This window comes from Loxodonta africana, chromosome 1 (assembly GCF_030014295.1).
Source record: "Loxodonta africana isolate mLoxAfr1 chromosome 1, mLoxAfr1.hap2, whole genome shotgun sequence".
Classification (NCBI taxonomy): domain Eukaryota; kingdom Metazoa; phylum Chordata; class Mammalia; order Proboscidea; family Elephantidae; genus Loxodonta; species Loxodonta africana.
Window position 1 is genome coordinate 96302939 of NC_087342.1, and position 22548 is coordinate 96325486.

At 44.5% G+C, this 22548-nt stretch overlaps 1 protein-coding gene across 10 annotated transcripts in view; it reads left to right on the plus strand.

The window, feature by feature from the left end:
* ANKS1A (ankyrin repeat and sterile alpha motif domain containing 1A) overlaps nucleotides 1–22548 on the plus strand; it is a 201565-nt gene that overhangs the window by 119895 nt on the left and 59122 nt on the right. For all 10 annotated transcript variants that reach the window (XM_023540164.2, XM_023540160.2, XM_023540156.2 and 7 more), the window contains one exon: nucleotides 4742–5331. In XM_023540164.2, the coding sequence (XP_023395932.2) occupies nucleotides 4742–5331 (590 nt within the window). The remainder of the gene's footprint in view (nucleotides 1–4741; nucleotides 5332–22548) is intronic.

Genomic DNA, 22548 nt, shown 5'->3' on the forward strand with positions numbered 1-22548 from the left:
ATTTAAATGTTAAAATGTTATTATTCAGAAGCCCTTAAGATTCTCCGTGGATCATCGTGGTAATTAAAATGCAGCACAGAAGACCCCTTGCTCCAGCAGTTTGCAGGGTAAAAAGAAAATGAATACACAGAATGAATAAAGATTGAAAGTTGAAGGGGCTGGGGATTAGCACACTGGCGTGTCCTGGTCAGTAGAGCAGCTGGCCTTGATGTACAAGGAGAGCAAGGAACCCCCCTCCCTGTGTCCCATTAGCATCTTGCTCATCTTCTAGAAGGGCAGATTGTAAGGAGTGCTGAGGGCAGTGTGTGAAGAGCATTGGAAGCTGTGTATTCTGCAGGTGGGAGCACAGTGCTTCCCATCAGAAGGAAGGTGCTCCCTGGGCCCAAGGTTCATGCGTCTGCCTTTTCTAATGTATTTCCACTTCTCTTTAAGTCTGTCAAGGTCTCGCTTTTCCTTCAGCACTCAGCTCAAAGGCCACCTCTTCTGAAAAGCCTCTGGTTCCAAGTAATCATGTGTTCCTTTCTGTTGACCGTGCATTACCCTAAGAGCTTTCTTAAAGCATCTATTAATTTTTATCTGAATTCTAGTTTTTTCTATATATGCCAGTCTCCTCCAATAGTTGGTAAGCCCATTGAGGCAGTCTTGATGTCTTCATCTTTATCTTTCCTGAGTGTCCCATGAGAGCAGACACTATGTATACACTTACTGATGGAATGCATAATTACAATCACAGTTCTGGGACCTGTCTCAGAGTTTCTCACTTCAGCTCTCTCACCATATTACCTTCCTCCTGCTGTTGAGAGTTGTAAGAATGATGAAGATAATGGGTGTTTTACAAAGTCCTTTCATATGATAGAAGTGTGAGGAAGGGAGATATAGGGAGTAGTTTGTCTCATCTGCGAGCAGAATATGTTGAAATGGATCCTCTGTGGAGGATGATAACAATATCTATTCAGAGATGGACATGTGCCAGGCCTGGTTCTAGATGCTTAACACATATAATTTAATTCTCACAGTTCTATGAAATAAGTACTGTTAAGATCCTCAAGTTATAGATGCAGATACTGAGGCACAGAGAAGTTAAGTAATATGCTCAAGGTCTAGCTTTTAACTAGCACATTGTGTTTGTTAACACATAGTCCCTAAGAGACCGGGTATTATCCTGGCTTTGCAGAAGGTAAGAACCATTGACTAGGTCTTTCTCTACTCATTGATTTGCCAGGAAATCTTGCCAGGAAACTTGAATATAGTTTTTTATGGGAAAGAAAACACTAGCTCCTGAGGTTCTCAGACCAGAAGAACTGGATGGTGCCTGGCTACCATTACCGAATGTTTTGATCAGGGACACGATAAATGGATCCTGATAGAATGGGAAAAAATGCGCAACAGAACTTCAAATTTCTAAAGAATCTAGACTTTCTGGATTTATTGAGGCTTGAGGAACTCCCAAGACTGTTGCCCTGAGATATACTTCAAACCTTGAGCCAAAACTATTCCCTTCAGTCATCTTTAAACTAAAAAACAGTTTAGCTCAAAAAGTAAAGAATGCCACCCATATGTATTAACACTCTTTTAAAATATCTGAATGAGGCAAAGGGACAACAGTAAGTGTAAGCATAAATGAGAAGTCTGGAGGGCAGTGAGTCTAAATTAATGGGGGTGAAACAACTAGAACAGAAATAACGAGAAGGTTGACACAACATGAAGAATGTAACCAATGTCACTGAACAGTATGTGTAAAAATTGTTAAATGGGAGCATGCTTTCATGTGTATATTTTCATCAAAAATAAAATTTTAAAACAAAAAAGTCCTGAGGTTCTTAGATCTTGAGAAGCTTTTCAGATAAGATGTCTTTCCTAAGGAATTCCCTGGACACGTTTTGTAATTACAGGAATTACGTCCTTTTCATGATCTCTTATATACTCCATACAACATTGGTGGACTGTGGTTTCCGTAATGGGATTATGGCCCTCAGAAATTCTTCCTCTCCACATACTTCCTTTCTCCATGAATTTCCACTCTTTCCTTCTGCCCATTTCTTCCCCCTGGCATCCATCTGGTATGAAGCTCTTGGCATCTCTCTCTCTTTTTTCATTGATGGCTGGCATGAATGGGTGGCTGTTTGACAGGGCCTCCATTGTCGGCTCCCACAATAGGAGTCTGGATTCTGGGCTCCACCCAGGCAGCATGAGTCAGGCTGGTTTCTCCTTCTGGGCTGTGGCGTTTTTCTTTTGTTGTCTTTTTTTCCCAAAACAATTGTTAAATAAGAAGCTGGAAGCTGATGCAAAGGAGTGGGAGCCTGTGCTCCTTTTACCAAAGTCTTGTATTCAAATGCAGTCAAAGGACATTGCACCTTGGCCTTTATGGACCAGAATCGGTAGGAATTGGCCCATTAGAATATAGTTCCAGAGGTGGCAAATCTTGCAGCTTGGTTGACTCTATCAGCCTCTCCAGAGAAGTGCTTTGGCTTTTCCCACTCTAATATGGTCATGTAACATCCTCCTTGTGTTCCCACCATGCAACACCACACTGCGGCTTTGTTCCAGCTGCCAGTTGTCATACATGATATCCACAGCCATGAAGTCATAGCTTCCCAGGGCCTGAGTTAAGCTGTGTGGAACTCCTATGAACTCAGCATTTCTTTTTCCCTAGAGAAATGGTTGCAATTTTTCAGTGCTTGGACCTGACCTTTGGGGTGTGGGGTTTGTGAGCTGGGGGTGTGAAAGTTCTGAAGTGGTCAAGTGTAGAGGAGGGAGAAGCCAAAGTTCATACTTCTGGGCTCCTGAGGATAAGTAACCAGAGCCATAAAGTGGAGCTAATTGGCTGCCCCCTCTGCAGCCTCTATAGACTTGCCAAAAGCTGAACAGACTGTGGAGACTGAACCACTCTTCTTAAGAGGGTGGGGTTAATTGGGCTCTGTCCCTGCTGGAACTTCAGGGAGACAGGCTCACTATGAGAGCTGGTTGTTAGAATCCTTCCTTAAAGGCTGTCTGGGAAGAACCAATGTTGCGGACACTAGCATCTGTCATCGTACATGGGCAGTGGAGACTGTTTAGTACACCATCTCTGTGAAGTGCTGCTCATTCAGCTTCCTTCCTCACCTGACTACCCTTTTCACTTGTGGAACTGAGCTTCAGGAAGGGGCCTTGGGGCTACAGGCATGATGATGAGGGAGAGTTGATGCTATCTAGGCAACAACAGGAAAGCCAGGCAGGCAGAACTCTGCAGCACCCCCTGAGGGGGGAATGTTTAATGTCATGGTATGGTGGAGACATGGCGTCTCCTCAGTATCCTAACATAGAAGGGATTTTAAAGATTATGCAGTCCAACCCACTTATTGTAGAAACTGAGACCTGGCAAGATGCAGCCACTGCCAAGGCCACACAGCTAGAGAACAGCACAGCCAGGACCAGGACCAGGTCTCAGACCCCTAGGTTAAAGTTTTTTTTCCCACTACCCTTGGGCAAACCACTAAGGCCCTGTGGGCCTTAGATTTCTCCTCAGTAAAAATAGTTGAGCCTCCACCCTTCCAGTTCTAAGACTGTGATTTCACGAATAGTTCTTGGGAGCTTTGGGCAAAATGGGCAAACATTTGGTGTATGTACCACAGATTCACACTTACAGAGAAAATAAAGTTGAGTATTAGCTTTGGAATGCAAGCTGGTGCTGGACAGGGGGTGTATCTACCCTGATGATGTGGGTTAAAGTGTTTTATGGGACTGAGTTCATGCGGGGAAAGCCCCTGGGTGTCCCTGTAGTGCTGGTGTTGAGCTCTGATTTGGTCAGTTGTGCTGCTTCAGGGCAGAGGTATTTGGTATCTTGGGTGAGTGTACAGTAGTCATTGGCCTCCTGAGCCAGTAGTGTCAGGTTTCTGGGATGTTAGGGAGGTCTTGAAAGAACTGCAACTGTCTCTTGGCATTGACAAATTAGACCATTTTCCTTTCAGTGGATCAACTAAGGTTAAACTTAAACAAATATGAGCAGCTGGGAGGCTTTGGAAGGAGTGAGATGTGAACATTCTCAAAAAAAAAAAAAAAGAAAAGCCTGTGCTCCCTGAGGGAGGAAGGATGAGGCGTGGCGCTCTGAACAGCCCCCCTGCGAGGAAGGAAGCAGCGATTTCTCTGCTGTTTTGTTTTGCACTTTCAGTAGCGGAATTCCAGAAGCCGCAGGTTGTGGATCATGACCTCCATTTTTGTTTTTTCCCTGTCGCTGCTTGCCAGAGGAAGGGAGGGCGGGTGGCCGTAAATAACACTGTGGCCTTTATGGAAATGTATCGGATGTTCCAGGAGTGAGTCTCTCTGGCCTGTGCTTGCTGGCAGGCGCTCTGGCTCTCACTCTCAGTCTCTCACTTGTGTTCTTGTTCACTCGCTCTCTCCTCTCTGGTGTCCTTTCTGTAGGATATAGTTAGCACTTCTCCTCGCCTTATATAGCAAGGTCTGGTCGTTACTGTTAACAGAAATCTAACAACAGGGAAGGCTGCCAGATAGCATTCATCAGGCCAGTGTTTGGAATTTCATAAATGCTCCAACTTTGGGTACAAATGGAACGTTAAGAACAATACGGAACTGTTTTCTTCCTTCCTCTCTCTCCCTGTGTCCCTCTCTCCCCTCCCCAGCCTGCCCAGCTTCTCTTTCTCTGTTTTTGAATCCCTCTGCCCTGCCGTACACTCGCTGCCTTGGAACTTGGTTGAGTTTTGCCACATTTAATTTTTTATTTCTCTGTCTCTCCGTCCACTCCAAGACCACAGGCGGAGCAACAGCAGCCGGAGCCAGGACTCTGCGGAGGGGCAGGACGGCCAGGTCCCAGAGCAGTTCTCAGGTCTCCTCCACGGCTCCTCCCCAGTGTGCGAGGTTGGGCAGGACCCTTTCCAGCTGCTCTCTGCCACTGGCCAGGGCAATCCAGAAGAGTCCCCGCAGCAGGGTGCCTGCCACGAGGCCAGCATGCAGCTGGAGGAGTCGGGCGTGCACACTCCTGGAGCCTCCCAGCCCAGTACCCTGGACCAGAGTATGAGAGTGGGCTACCCTGCAGGCCTGCCCACCGCCAACAGCCAATCGCACCCCGAAACTTTGACTCACACGGCATCTCCGCACCCTGGTGGTGCCGAGGAAGAAGGAGACCGGAGCGGGGCCAGGAGCCGAGCCCCTCCCACCAGCAAACCCAAAGCTGAACTCAAACTCAGCCGTAGCTTGTCCAAGTCAGACTCTGATCTCCTGACCTGCTCACCCACAGAGGACGCCACAATGGGGAGCCGGAGCGAGTCCTTGTCCAGCTGCAGTATTGGGAAGAAGAGGCTGGAAAAGTCACCCTCCTTTGCCTCGGAGTGGGATGAGGTAAGACTGACGTGATGTCACAGAGAGCTGGGCTGGCTGAGCCCACCACAGTTCCCCTGTGTGCCGACTCCCGGGATCAGGGCCAGGGTTGCCCTGGTTCCTTTGCATCATGACCAGTGTGTCTCTGACAACTGTGAGGCAGGCAAGCAAAAGTAGTTGAGGCAGGAGATCTTACTGCCTGGGTCACAGAGGACATATCCATTAATGGTTAAACTTAAGGGTGGAGGCCCCAACTGAGCAGGGCTGAGGGAGGGGCAGTTCCTAGAAATGACATGCTGTTTGAAAATATTTGGATTCATTGAGAGAGTCATGGTCACCCTGAAGATGCTTAAGAAGAGTTAAAGTACTTCCTATGAGTCCTTCAGGAGGAAGGAGGAAGATCCGGGTTAGCTGTAGGAGAGGGGGACTTTGAGAAAAGCTGCTGAAAGGGGAGCAAAAAGACTTTTCTCCTCCTCTCTCTTCCATGACTATTCATACTGTGTTCCCCTGGAAGACCAAGTGCCTCTCCCAACAGAAGTGTCCGGCCCATCCCACATTCCTGGGTTGGTGAGGCAGTGGGCTAGGAGGCTCAGGAAACAAAGAGACATTAGTGAGGAGAAAGGCTTTGGAGTGTGAAATCCAGGTTCCTTTCATTACCATTGTTATGGAATGGTTGGAAGTACGTTTACTCAAATATTTTTCAGTGACCTGTGACATGTATTACTAGGCAGAAGAATGTGTTTCTCAAAGGCTGGTAAACACTCAGGGAATGTTAAAATGCTACCCTTGCAAGCTTCTTGCTAGAGGACGCTGCCTTTGAAGTGGACTGGGTCCGTCTCCCAAGAACATTTTCAAGAGATGAATTTAGCTCTGCATGAGGAGGGGAACAGTACAGCTGACATGTCCATTTGGACAATCTGTAGACTAAATGCCCTACCCAACTCTATTTGGGTTGCAGCTGCAAAGTTATGTAAACCAAACCCAGTGTGGGAACGGGGCCTGGGCAATTCTTCCAGCACAGCTCTCTCCCGATAAGATGAGGCTTGGGACCCTGTTAGTCAGGGTCAGAGGAATCCTTTGCAAAAGAAGATTTTCACTGTTTAGTAAACAAAGATTGGGTGAGCCAAAACTGGATGCCAGCAGCATAAGGAAAAATCTATATGAGGGTGATAGCTCTTGGCCCCTGTAGGAATGTGCACTCTATGTTTGTTTTTCAAAACAGAGTTTTACTGATTCACACTGAAGTATAGGACAAGGCAATGTAAGAGCATGAGGCCGTTTAAGAGGAAGCTGAAGATAAGTGCGGTATGCTCTGAAGTGGCAGAGGGGCAGGAGGCATCAGGAAAGATCCCAGAGAAGTAGACCTTGATGTGGAATTAAAGAACCAAGTGTTTTGCCAAAAACCAAATTGAAGCTAGTGGGATGAAGAAAGGGGTCTGGCCCATGGAAAGAACAGCATGAGCAAAAACAGCATGGAGTTGGGAGAGCTTAGGTCATTTGCTTTCTCTATAGTATGGAGTTTGTATAAACCTGTTGCCATTGAGTCAATTCCGACTCATAGCAACTCTGTAGGACAAAGTAGAACTGCCCCAGAGCGTTTCCAAGGAGCGGCTGGTAGATTTGAACTGCCAGCCTTTTGGTTAGCAGCCAAACTCTTAACCACTGCCCCATCAGGGCTCCAGAGTTTGTATAGGGGGGAGTAAGAATTAAGGGTAGAAGGTGAGATTGGGACCAGACAGTGAGAGGGCCTTAAACATGAGGCCAGGAAGTGAATATGAATACTGGATTTGACAGGCATTATCTCAGAATCCTTCAAATGAGCTGAAAGAAAGCTCTCTCACAAAAGTAGAGGACAGTCTCCGAAATGGAAATAACGCTGGTGCCTCTTTAAGCGCGGCCCTCATTCTCTTCTCTTCTCTGGAACCACTCTCCTATCACTCGGGATGTTTGTAAACCAATCTAACAAATTACCTGTTGTTGATGCCTCCTTTTCCTGAACACCCTCCCCCTCCCTGAGGGTTTAGTAGTGCTAGGTGGTTCTTCACAAGATGTCCTTGCCCTGTTAACATGCAGCACTGCCAGGCAGCCTTACGGGCTTCGCCATTTCCTCCTGAAGAAGAAACGTGAACTTACTGAGGCACAGCCCGGCATAATTCAAGTTGGCTGTTTGGGCCAATAAACTGGTTGTCTCTTGGCATCTTAATGTGAGAGGAGGTTCATGTGCAGGTAGAGACTGCAGGTGGGTAGAGTAGAACCAGGGCTGTTTGAGGTCTGGGTACCTGGGCCAGTTCTGTAGTGCAGTTAAGACCAACATTTAAAAAAGAAAAAAATAAATAAATAAACGCAATTGAAGTCTCAGTGGAAAGAATTCAGAAGATTAAGCTTTGTTTGCATAATAAACATTGGCGAAACCCTTTATGTGTACCTTTCAACATGGCTTTTGAGTCATTACACTTAGTGTTTGTGGCTATCTCTATCTGAAGAGAAACTTCAGCAGCTTTCTTCTCTGGTGATTGGCCCTAAACCCAGAGCTTTGGCACTCTCTCCCGGAACAGGGCATTACTTAATGCTGCTCCCCACCCTACCCCTGACCAGTGCCTGCCTGCTGCTTTGCCATATCCTGTGCTTGATGACTTCTCCTTGTTGTCATTAGATCCCCAGGAGGTGGGGAGAGCTGCTGTGAAGGAACTTGGGCCCAGCTCAACTCTGCACTGTGAGGCCTAGGGAGGGTGGGAAAGGCTCTAGGGCCTGGGCAGCTGTGATCACTGCACGGATGGTGTTGCGTGTGAGTCTGCCAGGCTACTCCTAGAAGGCACTGTGGGGTAGCTTTCAGGGCTCCGGCTTAGGGATCAGCAGATTGGTTTTGAGTCCAAGCTCCACCATCTACCTTGGTGCATGGATGGCCTCGTGAAGCCTCGGTTTTATGATGCTTATTCATAAAACAGAGGCAGTCAAATCTGTTTCATAGTTGTTTCACCAATGCGAGAAGATGGGTTTAAGTACCTCACACAGTTCCTAGCATGCAAAAGGTGTTGATATTGTTATTGTGCCTGGAGCCTTGGAGAATGGAAACTGAGGCCTGAAGTATCTTCAGACCTTAAGAAAGGCAGAACTCTTTGAGAGAGGTCCTCCGGGGTCAGGTGGTGGTGGAAACAGTGGAGTACAAGCCTTTCAAACTGTGATCCTCCTGCAAGGCTCTGCCCCACCCCGGAGACGAAAGCCCCAGCCTGGAAAAGTAGGGCAGGCACCTCCCATTGTCCTTCTTCGAGAAATTAATGAGCTTTTCTGCCTAACTCCGAGAAAAGGAGAGAGGTTAGAGAGAGCTGTGCTGCAGCCCTCTCTACTATTTATTTTTCAAAAGTGTTGGTCTTTGTGAATGGCCAGCAGTGGATACTTGATTGGTGGGTTGTTTGGGAAGATGTTTTTTATAGTTGGGCAACATGCACAGGTAGTGGGTTTGGGGCTCACTTTCTCCCGTACAGACTGCTCCTTACAGTAGGTTAATTAGTCTGGACAAAATGACTTCTGAAAGGTGGCCTGGTTAAGGTAAACCTCTGAGATGGCATCCATTAGTGACATTAGCATTCTCCCTATTTCCTATTATATTTTTGGTAACAAAGAAGTAATAGAATTTGCCTTTAAAAGAGTACAGCCTAAGAGGAGATCTAAATCCAAACTTCAGGAGATATTTTCTCTGTTCTCCAGTCCAGTCAAAGCACTCTTTGTTGTCCTACTGATCTCTAGGGCATAGCAGAAATTACAAACTGAGAAGCTGCACAGAAATAAAACTTTAAAAACATATAAGTAAGAAGTGGGAAAGTCACCTACATTCCTCTACACATAGTTGACCTCTGCCAACATTTGGATGTATATCCAAATTTGGGAGTCTTAGATATTTATTGACTTATAATTTGCATTTCTTACCTCATTTCTACGTATTGTGGATATCTTACCACGGCAATGTCAATGAGGTCTGCATTCAGATCCATCTCAGCTAGTGCTGCTGTAACACAAATACTACACGTGGGTGGCTTTGAAGAACAGAAATTTGTTTTCTCAGTTTTCTAGTTCTAAAGGCTGGAGGCTAAAAGTCCAAATCAGGGTCTTGGCCGTGTTGGTTCCTTCTGTGAGCCTCTCTCCTAGTTTCTGGTGTGCTGGCGATCCTTGAGGTTCCTTTGCTTTCAGACGATCCTCACATGCCCTCTGTCTTCCCCTGTGTGCCCGCATCTGGGTCTAATCTGCTCTTTTTATAGCTCAGAAGTGGTTAGGTTTAGGATAGGCCCTACACTGCCATGGCCCCATTAACATAACAAACAGGACAACATCCACAGATACAGGGGTTAGGATTCTAACACATGTTTTGGGAGAACATAATTCAATCCATAACAAGATCTTTATTCTAAAAGGCTTAGTATGCTGTTATACTGTAATATCATAAGGTTGGTTGGTTGTTTTTTACACCATCCTCCAATTGTTGGATACTGTGCAGGGTATTATCTGCCCTACAGCCCCATTCCCTACTCTTCTATGTGTGCCCCAGGAAGCTGACCTGTATGGGCTACATGAATAGGCCAAGGGAATCTTGGATTAGCTGTGCCCCTCTACTGGAGGCCCCCACTCCTGTGAGGTGGTCCTGTCCCCATAGCTGCTGTCTGTGGGTTCTGGTAACCAGTCCCTTCCTTTGACCCCTGAGGTCTGGGCACCTGGCTCTGACTAGTTCTCGGGTACTACACTACCCCTTGCTGCTCTGCCTCAACCCTGTTCAAACCTGGGTAAATAATCCCTTTACTAAACTCTCAATTGCCCAGTTCGAGTGTGCCATCTTTTTCCTGCCAGGACCAGGCGCAGCCCAGACCATTTTTGGCACTGTTTCTATCAGCTCTAAGCAAGTCTCGGTGGCTGTGTGCTGGAGCAGTAAGCATGGCTTTTGCGTGTAAATTGTGAATTAATCTTCATTGGCAAATGAACCAGAAGGCTTGGATGTTCAGGGTGCTGGGAAGCAGAAGACATTCATCACTTGACTTGAAGCATTTCCCACTTCAGCTATACAGAGACCTGTTTTCCCTTCCACCAAGTCAGCGGTGCCGCCAGCATTTCAGCTGTGTGTTCCTGTGTTAGGATCCTCTTAAATGTATTTTCATCCTCTGTCCCTACACTGTCTGATGCACCCACAAGTATACACACACAACAGCAGCAATTAATGCCTGAAATAAATACCTTATAAGAAGAACAAAAATAACTTTCTGGTCAGATTGTGGTTTGAATGTATAAAAAGTCTGTGGGGTCAGATAGGTCTCTCACATCCATACCTTTGAATGGGATTGAAGCTTACGAAAGAGAAAGCCACAGAAGACCGCTTGTCTACTTAGCATAAACATTTAAGTCATTTAAAACTTGGCTAAAGGCTTAAGTGATAAATGTGTTTTGTAATCAGCTTTCATAAATATTAAACAAGTGGTAAATGGGTGAAGCGCAGAGACTTGCTTTGTATGCATTTTGCATAAGCTGAGAATAATTTCTGGTCAGGGATCTTGGAAATGTCCTGGTTTCATCTGAAATAATAATTGAGGGGGTCCATCAGCTCTTGAGTTCCTTGATGAGAAGTGAAGTAGCAGCAGCAGGGAAGGCACCCTTCCAGGCCAGGTCCCAGACACCTTGCCCTTTCCAACACAATGTCCAGTTACAGGCATGATGTCATCAGGAGAAAAGCTGATTGGTTCATCTCCACAGAGGCTTTGCGTGCTTTTAACCCTTGAGGGTTGGATGTGCAAGAAGAGGACTGACATATATGTAAAATAAAGAGATTTGGTGTTGAGTTTCCATTGATAATGGCTAAGCTTCCCACACCATGTTCTGTAGTATGTATTGTTCTTTATTATCTAAACAAGCATGCTGTGTAGTCCCTTCTGCTGAGCAAAGCCCTCCCACTCTAAACAAGAATGTGACACTCCTACCCCTGGGACAAACTGGAGCCTGAGTGTCTATTTAAGTTGCTTCCCAATATATACAGGAGCCACAACTTTTGTCCTAGATGAAACACCCTTCAAATACCCATTGGTTTTAAGTGGTCAAGTAAGAGTTTAGCCTTTCTAGCTGATAAAGCCAAGTGATTTTTGTTAGCCCAGGTTAAAAACAATATATGTGGGCATTTCCATTAGCCTTGGTGCTAACAGAAGAAACTCCACAGTGTTGTGAATAAGCTGGGGTTTTGGAGACCTGGCTCTGCAGTTAACTAGCAAGGAGAAGACCAGCATGTTCAACCCCCAACTCCCACCCTACCCCACCCCACCCCACCCCACCCCACCGCCTCTCTGTTACACCCCTGGAGTCTGGGAGCCTTTTATCTTCTTCCTCACTTTCATGCTTTCCTCTGCTTCTCCGGGATTTTCTTGCTGCTGCTGTTTCTATCTTTTCTCATTCTGCTTCTTTCTTTTCTTTTTTATTTTTTCTCCTTTGCTCTTTCTCCTCTTTTCATCTCTGCTCTTTCCTGTCTGTATACCCTTTTCCTCCTTACTTTTCTCATTTATTTCTCCTTTTCATTCTTATTTTTACTGGTGGAATCGAGCACAGGCTTTTCTAATATAGCCTTTCCTTCTCAGCCCTCTCCTCCAGAGGGTTTGTTCTTTTATTTTCTCTTTTTAACATTTTTGCCACTGTTTACCCATTTTTCTATTTTCACTTCCCCTACCCCGCCGCACCCACTGCCTGCCTGCAGTTCATTCATAAACAGTCTAGTTTCTTTAGCCACATCAAGAGAGACACCATCAAGCACCATGTACGGATTTTGTGGTATGTGGAAATTGCTAACAATATGAAAATTTCCTATTCCCCTGCTCCCCCCCCACCGGCACTTTTTCTGTTGTTGTTATTTTATTTCTTTTTTCTTTTCTTCTGTGCTACTAGACCCAAAGTGCATATGGATGCTGAGAATCACAGAAAGAAACATTTTCTGGGACATTCTGTATGTTTATATACTTTGATTTATGTTTGTATACTTTGGTTCTGGGTTTGAATCTTTTCTTTCTATTTTTCTAGAAAGTAGCATCAGTAGAATGCAGACTGAATGATTTTATATAATTTAGGGCCTTGCGTTTGGGAGACCCAATTTCAGTTCCTGACCAATACACTTCACGTGTAACCACCACCCGTCTGTCAGGGGAGGCTTACATGTTGCTATGATGTTGAACAGGTTTTAGTGAAGCTTCCAGACTAAGACAGACTAGGAAGAAAGGTCTGGTGATCTACTTCCAAATATCAGCCGGTGAAAACCCTGTGGATCATCACAACTGTTCAGTCTACAGGCAGTCATGGGGGTGGCACAGGACCAGGCAGCATTTTGCTCCGTTGGGGCATACTCTGATGACGACTCCACGCCAGTGGGTTTTTTTTTATGGGTCTGATGGCAGCTAAAACAACAACAGTTCATCTTATATTGTTTCTAAGCATCTGTGTCTTAGAAACAAGTAGGATATATTCACATAATTGGCAATAATATAAAGTATATTTTTATTACAATTACTCATTTATTTAATTTATTGAATACCTGCTGTGTCCCAGGTACTATTCTAAGTACTGGGGATACAACAGTGAACTGAAAAAGGACACAAATCCCTGACATTCTAGAAAGGTAAAGGGGAAAGAGAAGTATAAGAAGATAAGTAAAGTTTATAATATGCTAGTTAGTGTTAAGAGTGCTAAAGAGAAAAATAAAGCTGAGAAAAGAGATAGAGAATATGGGGGGGTGGGCAGGGTGGGAAATTACAGTAAGGTGGGGCAGCCAGCGAAGACCCCTTTGAGAAGGCAGCAAAAGAGCAAGCCATGCAGGTAGAGGCGGGAAGGTGGCATATGAAGTTATTGAGCTACTTTCCCTGCTTGCAATTTAATTTCTCCTCTAAGAGAAATTTAAAACTCCATTCAGCACCGTGTTACAAATACACCTTACTGCTTAAAGTTTACTTCTTTTCCCTTTCTCTTTAGCCACTGTTGGTGCCTGCCTCTTTTCTTATCTTTGTTGTTGTTTTCCTGATTGTTTTCCTTTTAAACAGTGTTGGGTGACTTTAAACACAGATGTTCTCTTTTGATGGCCCCAGGTGAGTAGCCAGTGGGTAAGAAGAACATTGGTGGGCTGTAGATGCTGAGCAGGGCCAAGATGCTTAGCCAGTCTCTCCAAGGCATTCTGCTCTGCCTTCTCATGAACTCTAATGACCCAGTCTCTGGCGCCACAGGGACCACCTGTCCATAAGTCAAGGCAGCCTGTTTATTTGTCTGGACAGGTGGAAAACTGCCTGAGCTCAGTAGGGGCCTACAAATGACAATTTGTCTGGCATTCTGTTCTTGGCTGTCCTAATTTAAACAGTCAGAAAGGCATGTAAACTCAGTTGAAATGTTATGGTCTGTGTAAACACTCTTGTTCCTTTCCACTTTGGAACTAGTTATTTTCAACAGAACCTCCCTAAAAATTGCAGGAGTGCCTTGTGTCTGTTACGCAACGGACCTGTAGTCCTGGGTTTTTCTGCTGGGGGAACACCGTCCCTCCCTGACACCCTGAAGGTGGATGATCCTAGAGAGCTTTATCTTCAGGTGCTGGCTAAGCCCTCTGTGCTGACCCCTAGAACAGTGAAGGGAACGCTGTGGAACTTGAGGTGCAGTGGCGGGAGTGGCCTCCTGCCTGTTATGTGGCAGTTCAGGGGTGAAAATCTCCCAACTCCAAGATCTTGAGCTGCCTATGTGCCCTTAGAGGGAATATTAGTCTTTAACAACCTCCACATCGGACTGATTATAGAAATCCAGGCAAAGCCAACCTGGGAAATAGCATGTTTGTACCCCGGGGATTAAAAAAAAAATTATTATAATATCTGAACATGGCTGAAATTTAAAAGGTGTCAAGGAATATGTGGTGAAAAATCTCCCTCCCCTTCCTCCAGTTCCCTCAGATATTGTTCCTCTCCCCAGCCTTTTTATGTATCCTCCAGAAATATATAAGCATATAAGGAGTCTAGAAACCCTGGTGGCATAGTGGTTAAGAGCTATGGCTGCTAACCAAAAGGTCAGCAGTTCAAATCCACCAGGCGCTCCTTGGAAACCCTATGGGGCAGTTCTACTCTGTCCTCTATGGTCGCTTACTATGAGTTGGAATTGACTTGTTGGCAGTGCGTGTTTTTACGGGTTATAAGCAGTCTGGGGTGCGCAAGTTGTTTGTAATCAGCTGCAAACCTAAAGATTGGTGGTTTGAACCTACCCAGTGGCTCTGCAGAAGAAAGGCCTGGCAAACTGCTTCCATAAAGATTGCTGCCCAAAAACCCTATTAGGCAGTTCTCCTGTGTAACACATGGGGTCGCTGTGAGTTGGGGGCCAACTCCATAGCACCTAACAACAACAGGCATTTCAGTCATGTTATGTATTTTTTCTCTTTAAGATAATGTTATAAATGTTGCCCTGTACCTTTTTTTCCATTTAAAATATTTCAAAAATTATTTTTATTAAGTACATGAAGAGTTTCCTTTTCTATTTTATAGTTTCTAGTATTTCATAATTTTAAAAGTTCCCTGTAGATGGGTGTTTTGGATATTACCAAGCTTTTACTAATTAAAAGGAATACTCTAATGCATATCTCTATACAAAGTCATTTTAAGGTAAATTTCTAGAAGCTGAACAACTGTGTAAAGGGTTTGTGCATATTAAATGTACTCTCCCACCCTCAGGGTATAAAGGGAACCTGTTTCTCTACATTCTCACAAACATGGGAGTGGTCAGCTTTTAATGACTTTTTGATTAACAGATTGGTAATACTAGATGGCGACGTTAAATCCTTTGGTTGCTGACTGAAAGGTTGGCAGTTCGAATTCACTAGCCACTCCTTGGGAGAAAGATGTGGTAGGCAGCTTCCGTGAAGATTTACAGCCGCGGAAACCCTATGGGGCAGTTCTATTCTGTCCTATGGTGTCGTGATGAGTCGGAAAGTGTTGGTAATGGGTTTTGTTTTAATGTTATTTTGGTGTAGTTTGAAATTGTGTTTCTTATTATGAGTGAAATTGACATCTTCTGATATGTTTAAAAACCACTGTATTTCTTTTTCTGGGTTCTGCTTATCTTTTTCCTTTTTCTCTTTTTGTTATTATCTCCTTCTTACTCTTTTTTTTTTTTTTTTTACTCATTTGTAGCAGCTTTTTATAGTTGAAGAGATTACTCCTTTATTTATGATACGAATCATCTTTTGGTTTTGTTTATGGTGTTTTGCATTTTATTTTACCACGTAGAAATTAAAATTTTTTATGTAGTTGAATCTATCAATCTTTTCTTTAATAACCTCTAGATTTTGTGTCTTAAATTAAAAAGACCTTCCCCACTCTAAGATTACAAATAATCTCCCCCCCCCACCCCCAGTACTTTTATGGTTTCAATTTTCAGGTTTAAATCTTTGTTTTTTTTCTGGCATTTATTTTTATATAAAGGGTGGTAAGCATCTTGATTTGTGTGTGTGTGTGTGCTTTAGCTGAAAGTTTATAGCCGAAGTTAATTTCTTATACAAAAATTTATGCACATATTGTTATGTGACACTAGTTGCTATCCCTATAAGGTGACAGCACATTCACCCTTTCCACCCGGGGTTCCACGTGTTCATCCAACCAGATCGTGTCCCTTTCTGCCTTCTCATCCTGCCTCCGGATAAAAGGAGCCGCCTATTTAGTCTCCTGTTTTTTTTTTGTTTTTTTTTTATCTGCTTAAACTAAGCAGCACACTCTTCACGAGTATTATTTTATGTTTTATAGTCCAGTCTAATCTTTGTCTGAAGAATTGGCTTTGGGAATGATTTCTGTTGATTTTTAGTAACTATTATTTTTATTTGATCTAGCCTACTGTTTGATTCCGTTTTCCAGGTGAGGAAACTAAAGTTTTGAGAGCTGAAATGACTTGCTTAAGATCTTGGAGTTGATAAATGAGCCAGTTGGAGCCACAGATTCTAAGTCTTAATGGGATTGTATTTAGAATGTAGGTGAGCTGAACTTTTGTTTCGGCATTAATTAGCAGTTATTTTTCAGTTCTTCTTATTCAAACCACATTTCCCCCACAACTACAGAAAAAATATTTTCTGTGTGTATGGAAGAGAGTAACTTGGGAGGGGGGTTCCTAGGAGAAAGCATAAGTTTTTCTTTTCAACACTAAGGCTAAATCATTCCTTCCCTTTACTGCTGCCCCAGGTGGAGGACCGTCAGATTTTTCTTTTGTGGCCTGCAGAGTGATGTGATGATCTCTAGCAGCTTCTCAAATCAAGGAGTTGATTTGAGTTGTTCAGATATTTGAAACTGTAGTTGTGTTCTCCCGATCTCAAATTTTCGGTCTGCTTGCCAGGAAACCCCAGTTCCTTCTGCCTTTCCTCAGATGACTTGGTCACAACCTGCTTGTTTCTGTCCTGACCATTCTCCTCTGAGTGCACCCAGCTCTTCAGGTCCTCTTGATGTTACATGACATCTTTACAGGAAACCCTGGTGGCATAGTGGTTTAGTGCTATGGCAGCTAACCAAAAGGTCTGCAGTTCAAATCCGCCAGCTGCTCCTTGGAAACTCTACGGGGCAGCTCTACCCTGTCCTATAGGGTCGCTATGAGTTGGAATCGACTTGACGGCAGTAGGTTTAGGTTTAGGTTACAGCTTGCTTCGTACATGGCGATAAGACTTTACTTGTCTCATGGCACCTGATAATGCTTCATCAAGAAGTTTGACGTGTGTCCTCCTTTATTGATAAATTAAAGGGATAAGTTTCTCAGTGAGCCCAAATCCAGCACAGTATGCATGACCTGTCCAGACTCCCCACACCCCCAGTAGGAGGCCATACAGAAAGTGCTGCTTGTTGCCTTTTGACACTGCCTCCTGTGCTCTCTGCTGTGGAGATTCTGCTCAGATTCTCCCCTGCATGCTTTTTGGCAAAAACAATGGGACTCCTCCCCTCCCCATCACATAACAATGACTGTACCTGCTCTCTTGCCCTCCACCTAATAGCATAATTATCCTGCTTCAAGTCCATGTAGCTTTATCTGGCATTTTTTACCAGCTGTAGAACTCATCATGACCTTAATTTACAGGTAAAGATGCTTTCGTACCAATTTTTCACTTGAAATAAGTGGGACAAATGAGGACTGGGAAAGTCTGTATTGTATAACTGACCCCAAGCCAGACCCTGTAAAGGGTAGCTCAGACCTCATGTGCCCTTCACCCTGAACCCTTCCTCTTCCCTGTATCTTGTCTGTCAGTCATCAAGGTTTCCTCCCAAAGTCCCTATCCTGTCCTTCCTCTCTTCCCAGCCACCTTCTGGGATCATCCCAATCTACTTATGTCAGGGCTTCTCCTGCAGTCAGTCTTACTTGTTGGCTGCTTTATTATGTTCCTAAACCATTTTGTATTACCCTCCCTTAACTAAAATCTTCCTTGGTTTCCTGTTGCTGCAGGCTGAAGTCCAAACTTTTCAGCTTGGAGTTCATAGCTCTCCAGAGAGTGACCCTATGGCCCAATCTCTATACTTGGTTTTCTCTTTCATTTCATACCTTATTTTTCTGACTGCAGTCACCTCCTCTTCCCACTACTCTCTACATCTTGGTTTATACCTTTCCCCTGTTGGAATGGCTTTCCCCATTTCTTTTTGTTGAACTCCTACCATTTATTGAAGGCTTGCTCATTCATTCATTCCACATGTTTATTGAGAGCCTACTGTGTGCCAGGCATTGTTCTAGGTGCCTGGCATTCAGAAGTGAAATAGCGACAAAATAAACATCAGCTTTCTAGGAACTTAATGGTCTAAAAAGAGGCAGATATTAAACAAATAAAAAATATTATTACAAATGAAAATAAGTGCTCTCAAAGAGAAAGAGCAAGGTGCCATGAGAGGTGGGCGATGGGTAGGACCCACCTATTTTAGATTGACTGGCCATGAAGGCCTCTCTGAGGAGGTACAGTCAGGTTCGGGGAGATCTGAAGGACTCAGCCCAGTAAACAGTGATAGGGGCTGGGGGCCCATTTCAGGGAGAGGATGGGGTCCGGTCTCTGTCTGCCATAAAACCTGCCACCTCCTACCTTGAGATTGCAAAGATCTTTCCTTTGGCAATTCTTTCCTCAAGCACTAATTTAGCACTCCCTCACATTGCTGATCTTGTTTTTATGTGCATGGCCTGTTTCCTTAACCAGATTAAGAGACCTTTGAACGGTAGTAATCACAGTTCATTTTTACAAGCCCTTAGGCTCCGCTGCTCAGAGTGGGCACTTAGAAATGTGTCAATGATTAAGGACCCCAGAAGGATGTTGAATGCCCTGAGTCCTTAAAATGTCATGGTCCTTCCAAAGAGCTCAAGGTTTGATTTGTTCAGGACCTTGCACTGCTTGAGCACAGGCATCTTAATTTTTCTTATTGAGGGAGAAATAATAATGAAGTTCTTTTCCTTCACTTCACTCGTAAATTTTGAATTTGATTTTTATTTTTTTTCTCTAGTAATAAGTAATAGCCGCTTTATACCACAAATGAGGGATTCTAGAGAATATGCAGAATAACTTGATTCACATATGGGAATTTCACATAGAAATTTAGGGGCTTCAGGGGAGGTTTGTTACTAACATTTTAGGGATTTCTCACTTAATTTGATAAATCAGTGTGCCTCCCTCACCCCATTTTTTAGGTTGAAAATTTTATTTTACTAAAACACTCTTGTTTGGGAAAGGGGGGTTGAATTTAACATTTAAGTACCAATATCAGTTTTAGGCTAACTCCATTCACTGCCTGACCGCATACATAAAATAGCTAACATAAAGAATGTTGACTATGGAACACCTCTTGGAAATGTCACAGTGGGTGTTACAACTCTTTGCTTTCAAGTATTGTATGTTTAAGTCAAGAACAGAAATAGGTTTGGCCAGTTCTTGGCTACTGCTAGTACTCTTTTTAATTAGATTGAAAGGCAAAAAGACCAAACCAGATACAGTATATTTCAGTCAAAATACCCGTCCAAGTAGCTCCATCTGCCCCTGGAGGTCTCCAGAAGGACTTCCTGCCATAGAGCAAATGCATAACTAAACAATTCCTCAGCTTGGGCCACGTGTTTAAAGCCATTTACAGGCTTTATAGGCACTTAGGCAACACAGCAGAAGAGTTAGGATCACTCACATATATGGTACAGGTGGAACTGATTTGGTTAAAGAGAAAGTTTTTTCAAAGCCCGTTTTTAAAAATCAGAAATATTGCTGTTGATCCAGAAATCAGGTCCTTGATGAGTCTCCCCTGTTGGGGCACTAACGCAGAGATCCAGCCAGGCTCCAGTACAGATAATGGTGCTTCTCTGTGCCACATTCCTCCTGAAGGTTCAATGAGATTCGACCTTTTTTCATCCTGGGCAGCAGCTCAGGAACTGCCAGTCTCTAAGGCTGGAGTTCCGTGATGGGTGCATTTGTTTCACTGCTGACAAAGATTTCAGTGTAAGATCTCCCAGGCCCTTGAGGATGGAATCGGATTGATCTCAGTGAAGAACAAGTCTTTTGGTCCTCATGCAAAGATGCATTAACCTCTGCCGGGTCACTGTGCCTCTCTGTGGTCTGGAAGGGGTTCATTTCCCCACATGGACCTGAGCAGGCTGGATGTAGCAGCCTGTTCAGCGGCAGGATCAGGCCTGGTGCCTGGGAGAAAGCTCCACTAAGGTACTTGATTTAAAGTCATCAGTGGTGTTAATGCCCCCAGCTCCCCAAAGCAGCATTTACTGAGCACTTAACTATTGCTGGGCTCTCTGCTGCTTACTTGGCATACCCAAAAAACCCAGTGCCGTCGAGTTGATTCCGACTCATAGCGACCCTATAGGACAGAGTAGAACTGCCCCGTAGAGTCTTCTTGGCATAATGAGAACATAATATTGCACGCTTAGTTTTGTCATTCACCCTGGACAGTGGGATGTGTCTGCCGATGAGTTTCTTTGAGGTGCGTTAGTTTGCTACCTTTGTATTTCTCTTGCCACTTACTTTTTACTTTTTCTTTTCCAAAGGGCAGCATGCTTGTGTTGATTTCACTGCAGCGGTCCCCTGCAAATTGTATATCAGCTGTTGTGGGTGGTTTTCTGTTTTGACATCACCGTATTTTGTTGCTTTTCTCTCTGAATGTTTGTTTCTCCATCTGGCATCAAACCGGAGACAAATTTGCAAAGTGAATCATGTGGGAGCCAGCTGTCCTTCAGTCCCCTCCCCATCCGGCCTTGCTTCACAGGGACACACGAAGTGGCATTGGGAGATCAAGTGGACCTGCAGGTCACTAGCCGACATTAGTCAGGGTGTCTGAAACAAGTGAACGATGATATTTCCAGGGCTTGGGGAAACTGTGCCTGCATTCAGGAAGCATCGTGTACTCCTTTCAGGTTTGATGCTATGCTCTTTGCTTTAGTATAGGCAATGCCTCCTACTTGTATTAATTAAAATCCATTTCCAAGCCTCCGTAGGCTTCACATTCCTTGGGCCAATGTCATTGCATCATTTGTGAAATTTTATGTAATAAGGTAATTGTGTCTATATTTCTTCAATGTTGACGAGAAAAGGAAGTGGAGCATCATAAATTGGAGGCGAGCTTGGTTAGAGGCAATCACATCTTAAAAGGTTAGGGATCCAAGTCCAAAGAAAGGAAGGCTGAGATGAGAGAATGACTGACACCTGTGAAATCACAGAAGGCCTAGACAGGCTAAACACCACCTTGCTCCTAAATCCTAGCATCATGAGATAAAACATGGACTCGCAAACTTAAGGGGGTATTTTAGAACACATAAAGGAAACAGTTCGCTTTACACTGGTGGTGGTAAGCTGTGGGACTCATTACCCGGTGAATAAGTGGAAAACATGGGCTTAGGAACGGTCTCGCCATGAGTAACAGGTGAAAAGGCACTGGCTGGCCTCCCCAGAGCCCTGTTCTCGTCCTTACTGCCAGTAGCTGGCCAGACTGGCTGAGATTACCCCACTGCTTTATTCAGGGGGTATTTATTAGGTGTCAACTTGGTGTCGGCACTGTGCTAGGTGCAGGGGATAGAGATAAGGCACAGTTCCTTCCCTTAGGGAGCTTCCTTCAAGCAGGTCGGGGGGGCTCCTGAATTTCATGTAAGAAGGAATTAAAAATAGGGGTTGGGGTTTGTCTTTATGTATGTTTCACTGTTGGTACTTAAGTTCTAGGTGGTGGTGGTTTTAACTGCTGTAGAGTCCGCCCCCAACTGATGGTGATTCCGTGCACAACAGAATGAAATGCAGCCTGGTTCTGTTCCACCTCCACAATCAGTTGTGGATCAGACCGTTGTGATCCTTAGGGTTTCATTGGCCGATTCTGCAAGTAGAGCACCAGGCCTTTCTTCGTAGTCCATGTTAGTCTGGAAGCTCTGCTGAAACCTGTTCAGCATCAGTAACACACAGGCCTCCACTGACAGATGGCTGGTGGCTGCACACAAGGTGCACTGGCTGGGAATCAAACCTGGGTCTCCTGCATGGAAGGTGAGAGTTCTACCACTGAGCCACCAAAGTCTCGTAATTTTTGGGTGTTACATCAACAGAAATAGTTTTCTAAATCTGCTTTTAGCTATATTTTACATAAGATTGAGAAAACATTAGCTTTGTCTTGTCAAGGGCTGTTGAGATTATAGGTGCACAAGCGCGCCCCACCCTGTGGGTGCCGCTCCTTAATACTGCCACCACAGGACTCTGTTCCCACAGGTTTAAACTTAACTTCACGGTGACACATAGGTTTAGAGTAGATGTTGGTTTTGAACGTTTTCTTTCCCACCTCAGCCCTGGCTGCACAGTGATCAGAGGTTGCAACCGGGTGAGTCAGAAATCAACCAGCCGCGCGCGCTTCTCTTCTCAGGCCCACAGTTGGTCTGCCGGTGATTTTAAGCAAACTGTGGCTATCCCCGGGTATCTGTTTCTCTGTCTGTAAAATGGAATAAAGCAAGAATGTTCCCTGCAGCATTTCCATGGAGTCTGGAAGGTCATTGTGTTGCCTGGGAAATATCTGGAGATGCATTCAGGAGCTAGGCCTCTCCGAAATAGAGTGGTGTCGAGCTGCCCTTCACAGGTGGCTGCCCCACCTCTCTCCACTTGCATGCTGCTTTATATTCAGAGCAGGAAAGCTGTTAGCACAAGGTTCATATAAAACCCCAGTTGAAGAGGTTATCATAGCATCCTTAATTCTAGTGAGCGGCTCTAGTTTTCCCTTCAGCAGTTGGAGCGATTAAATGTCATAATAT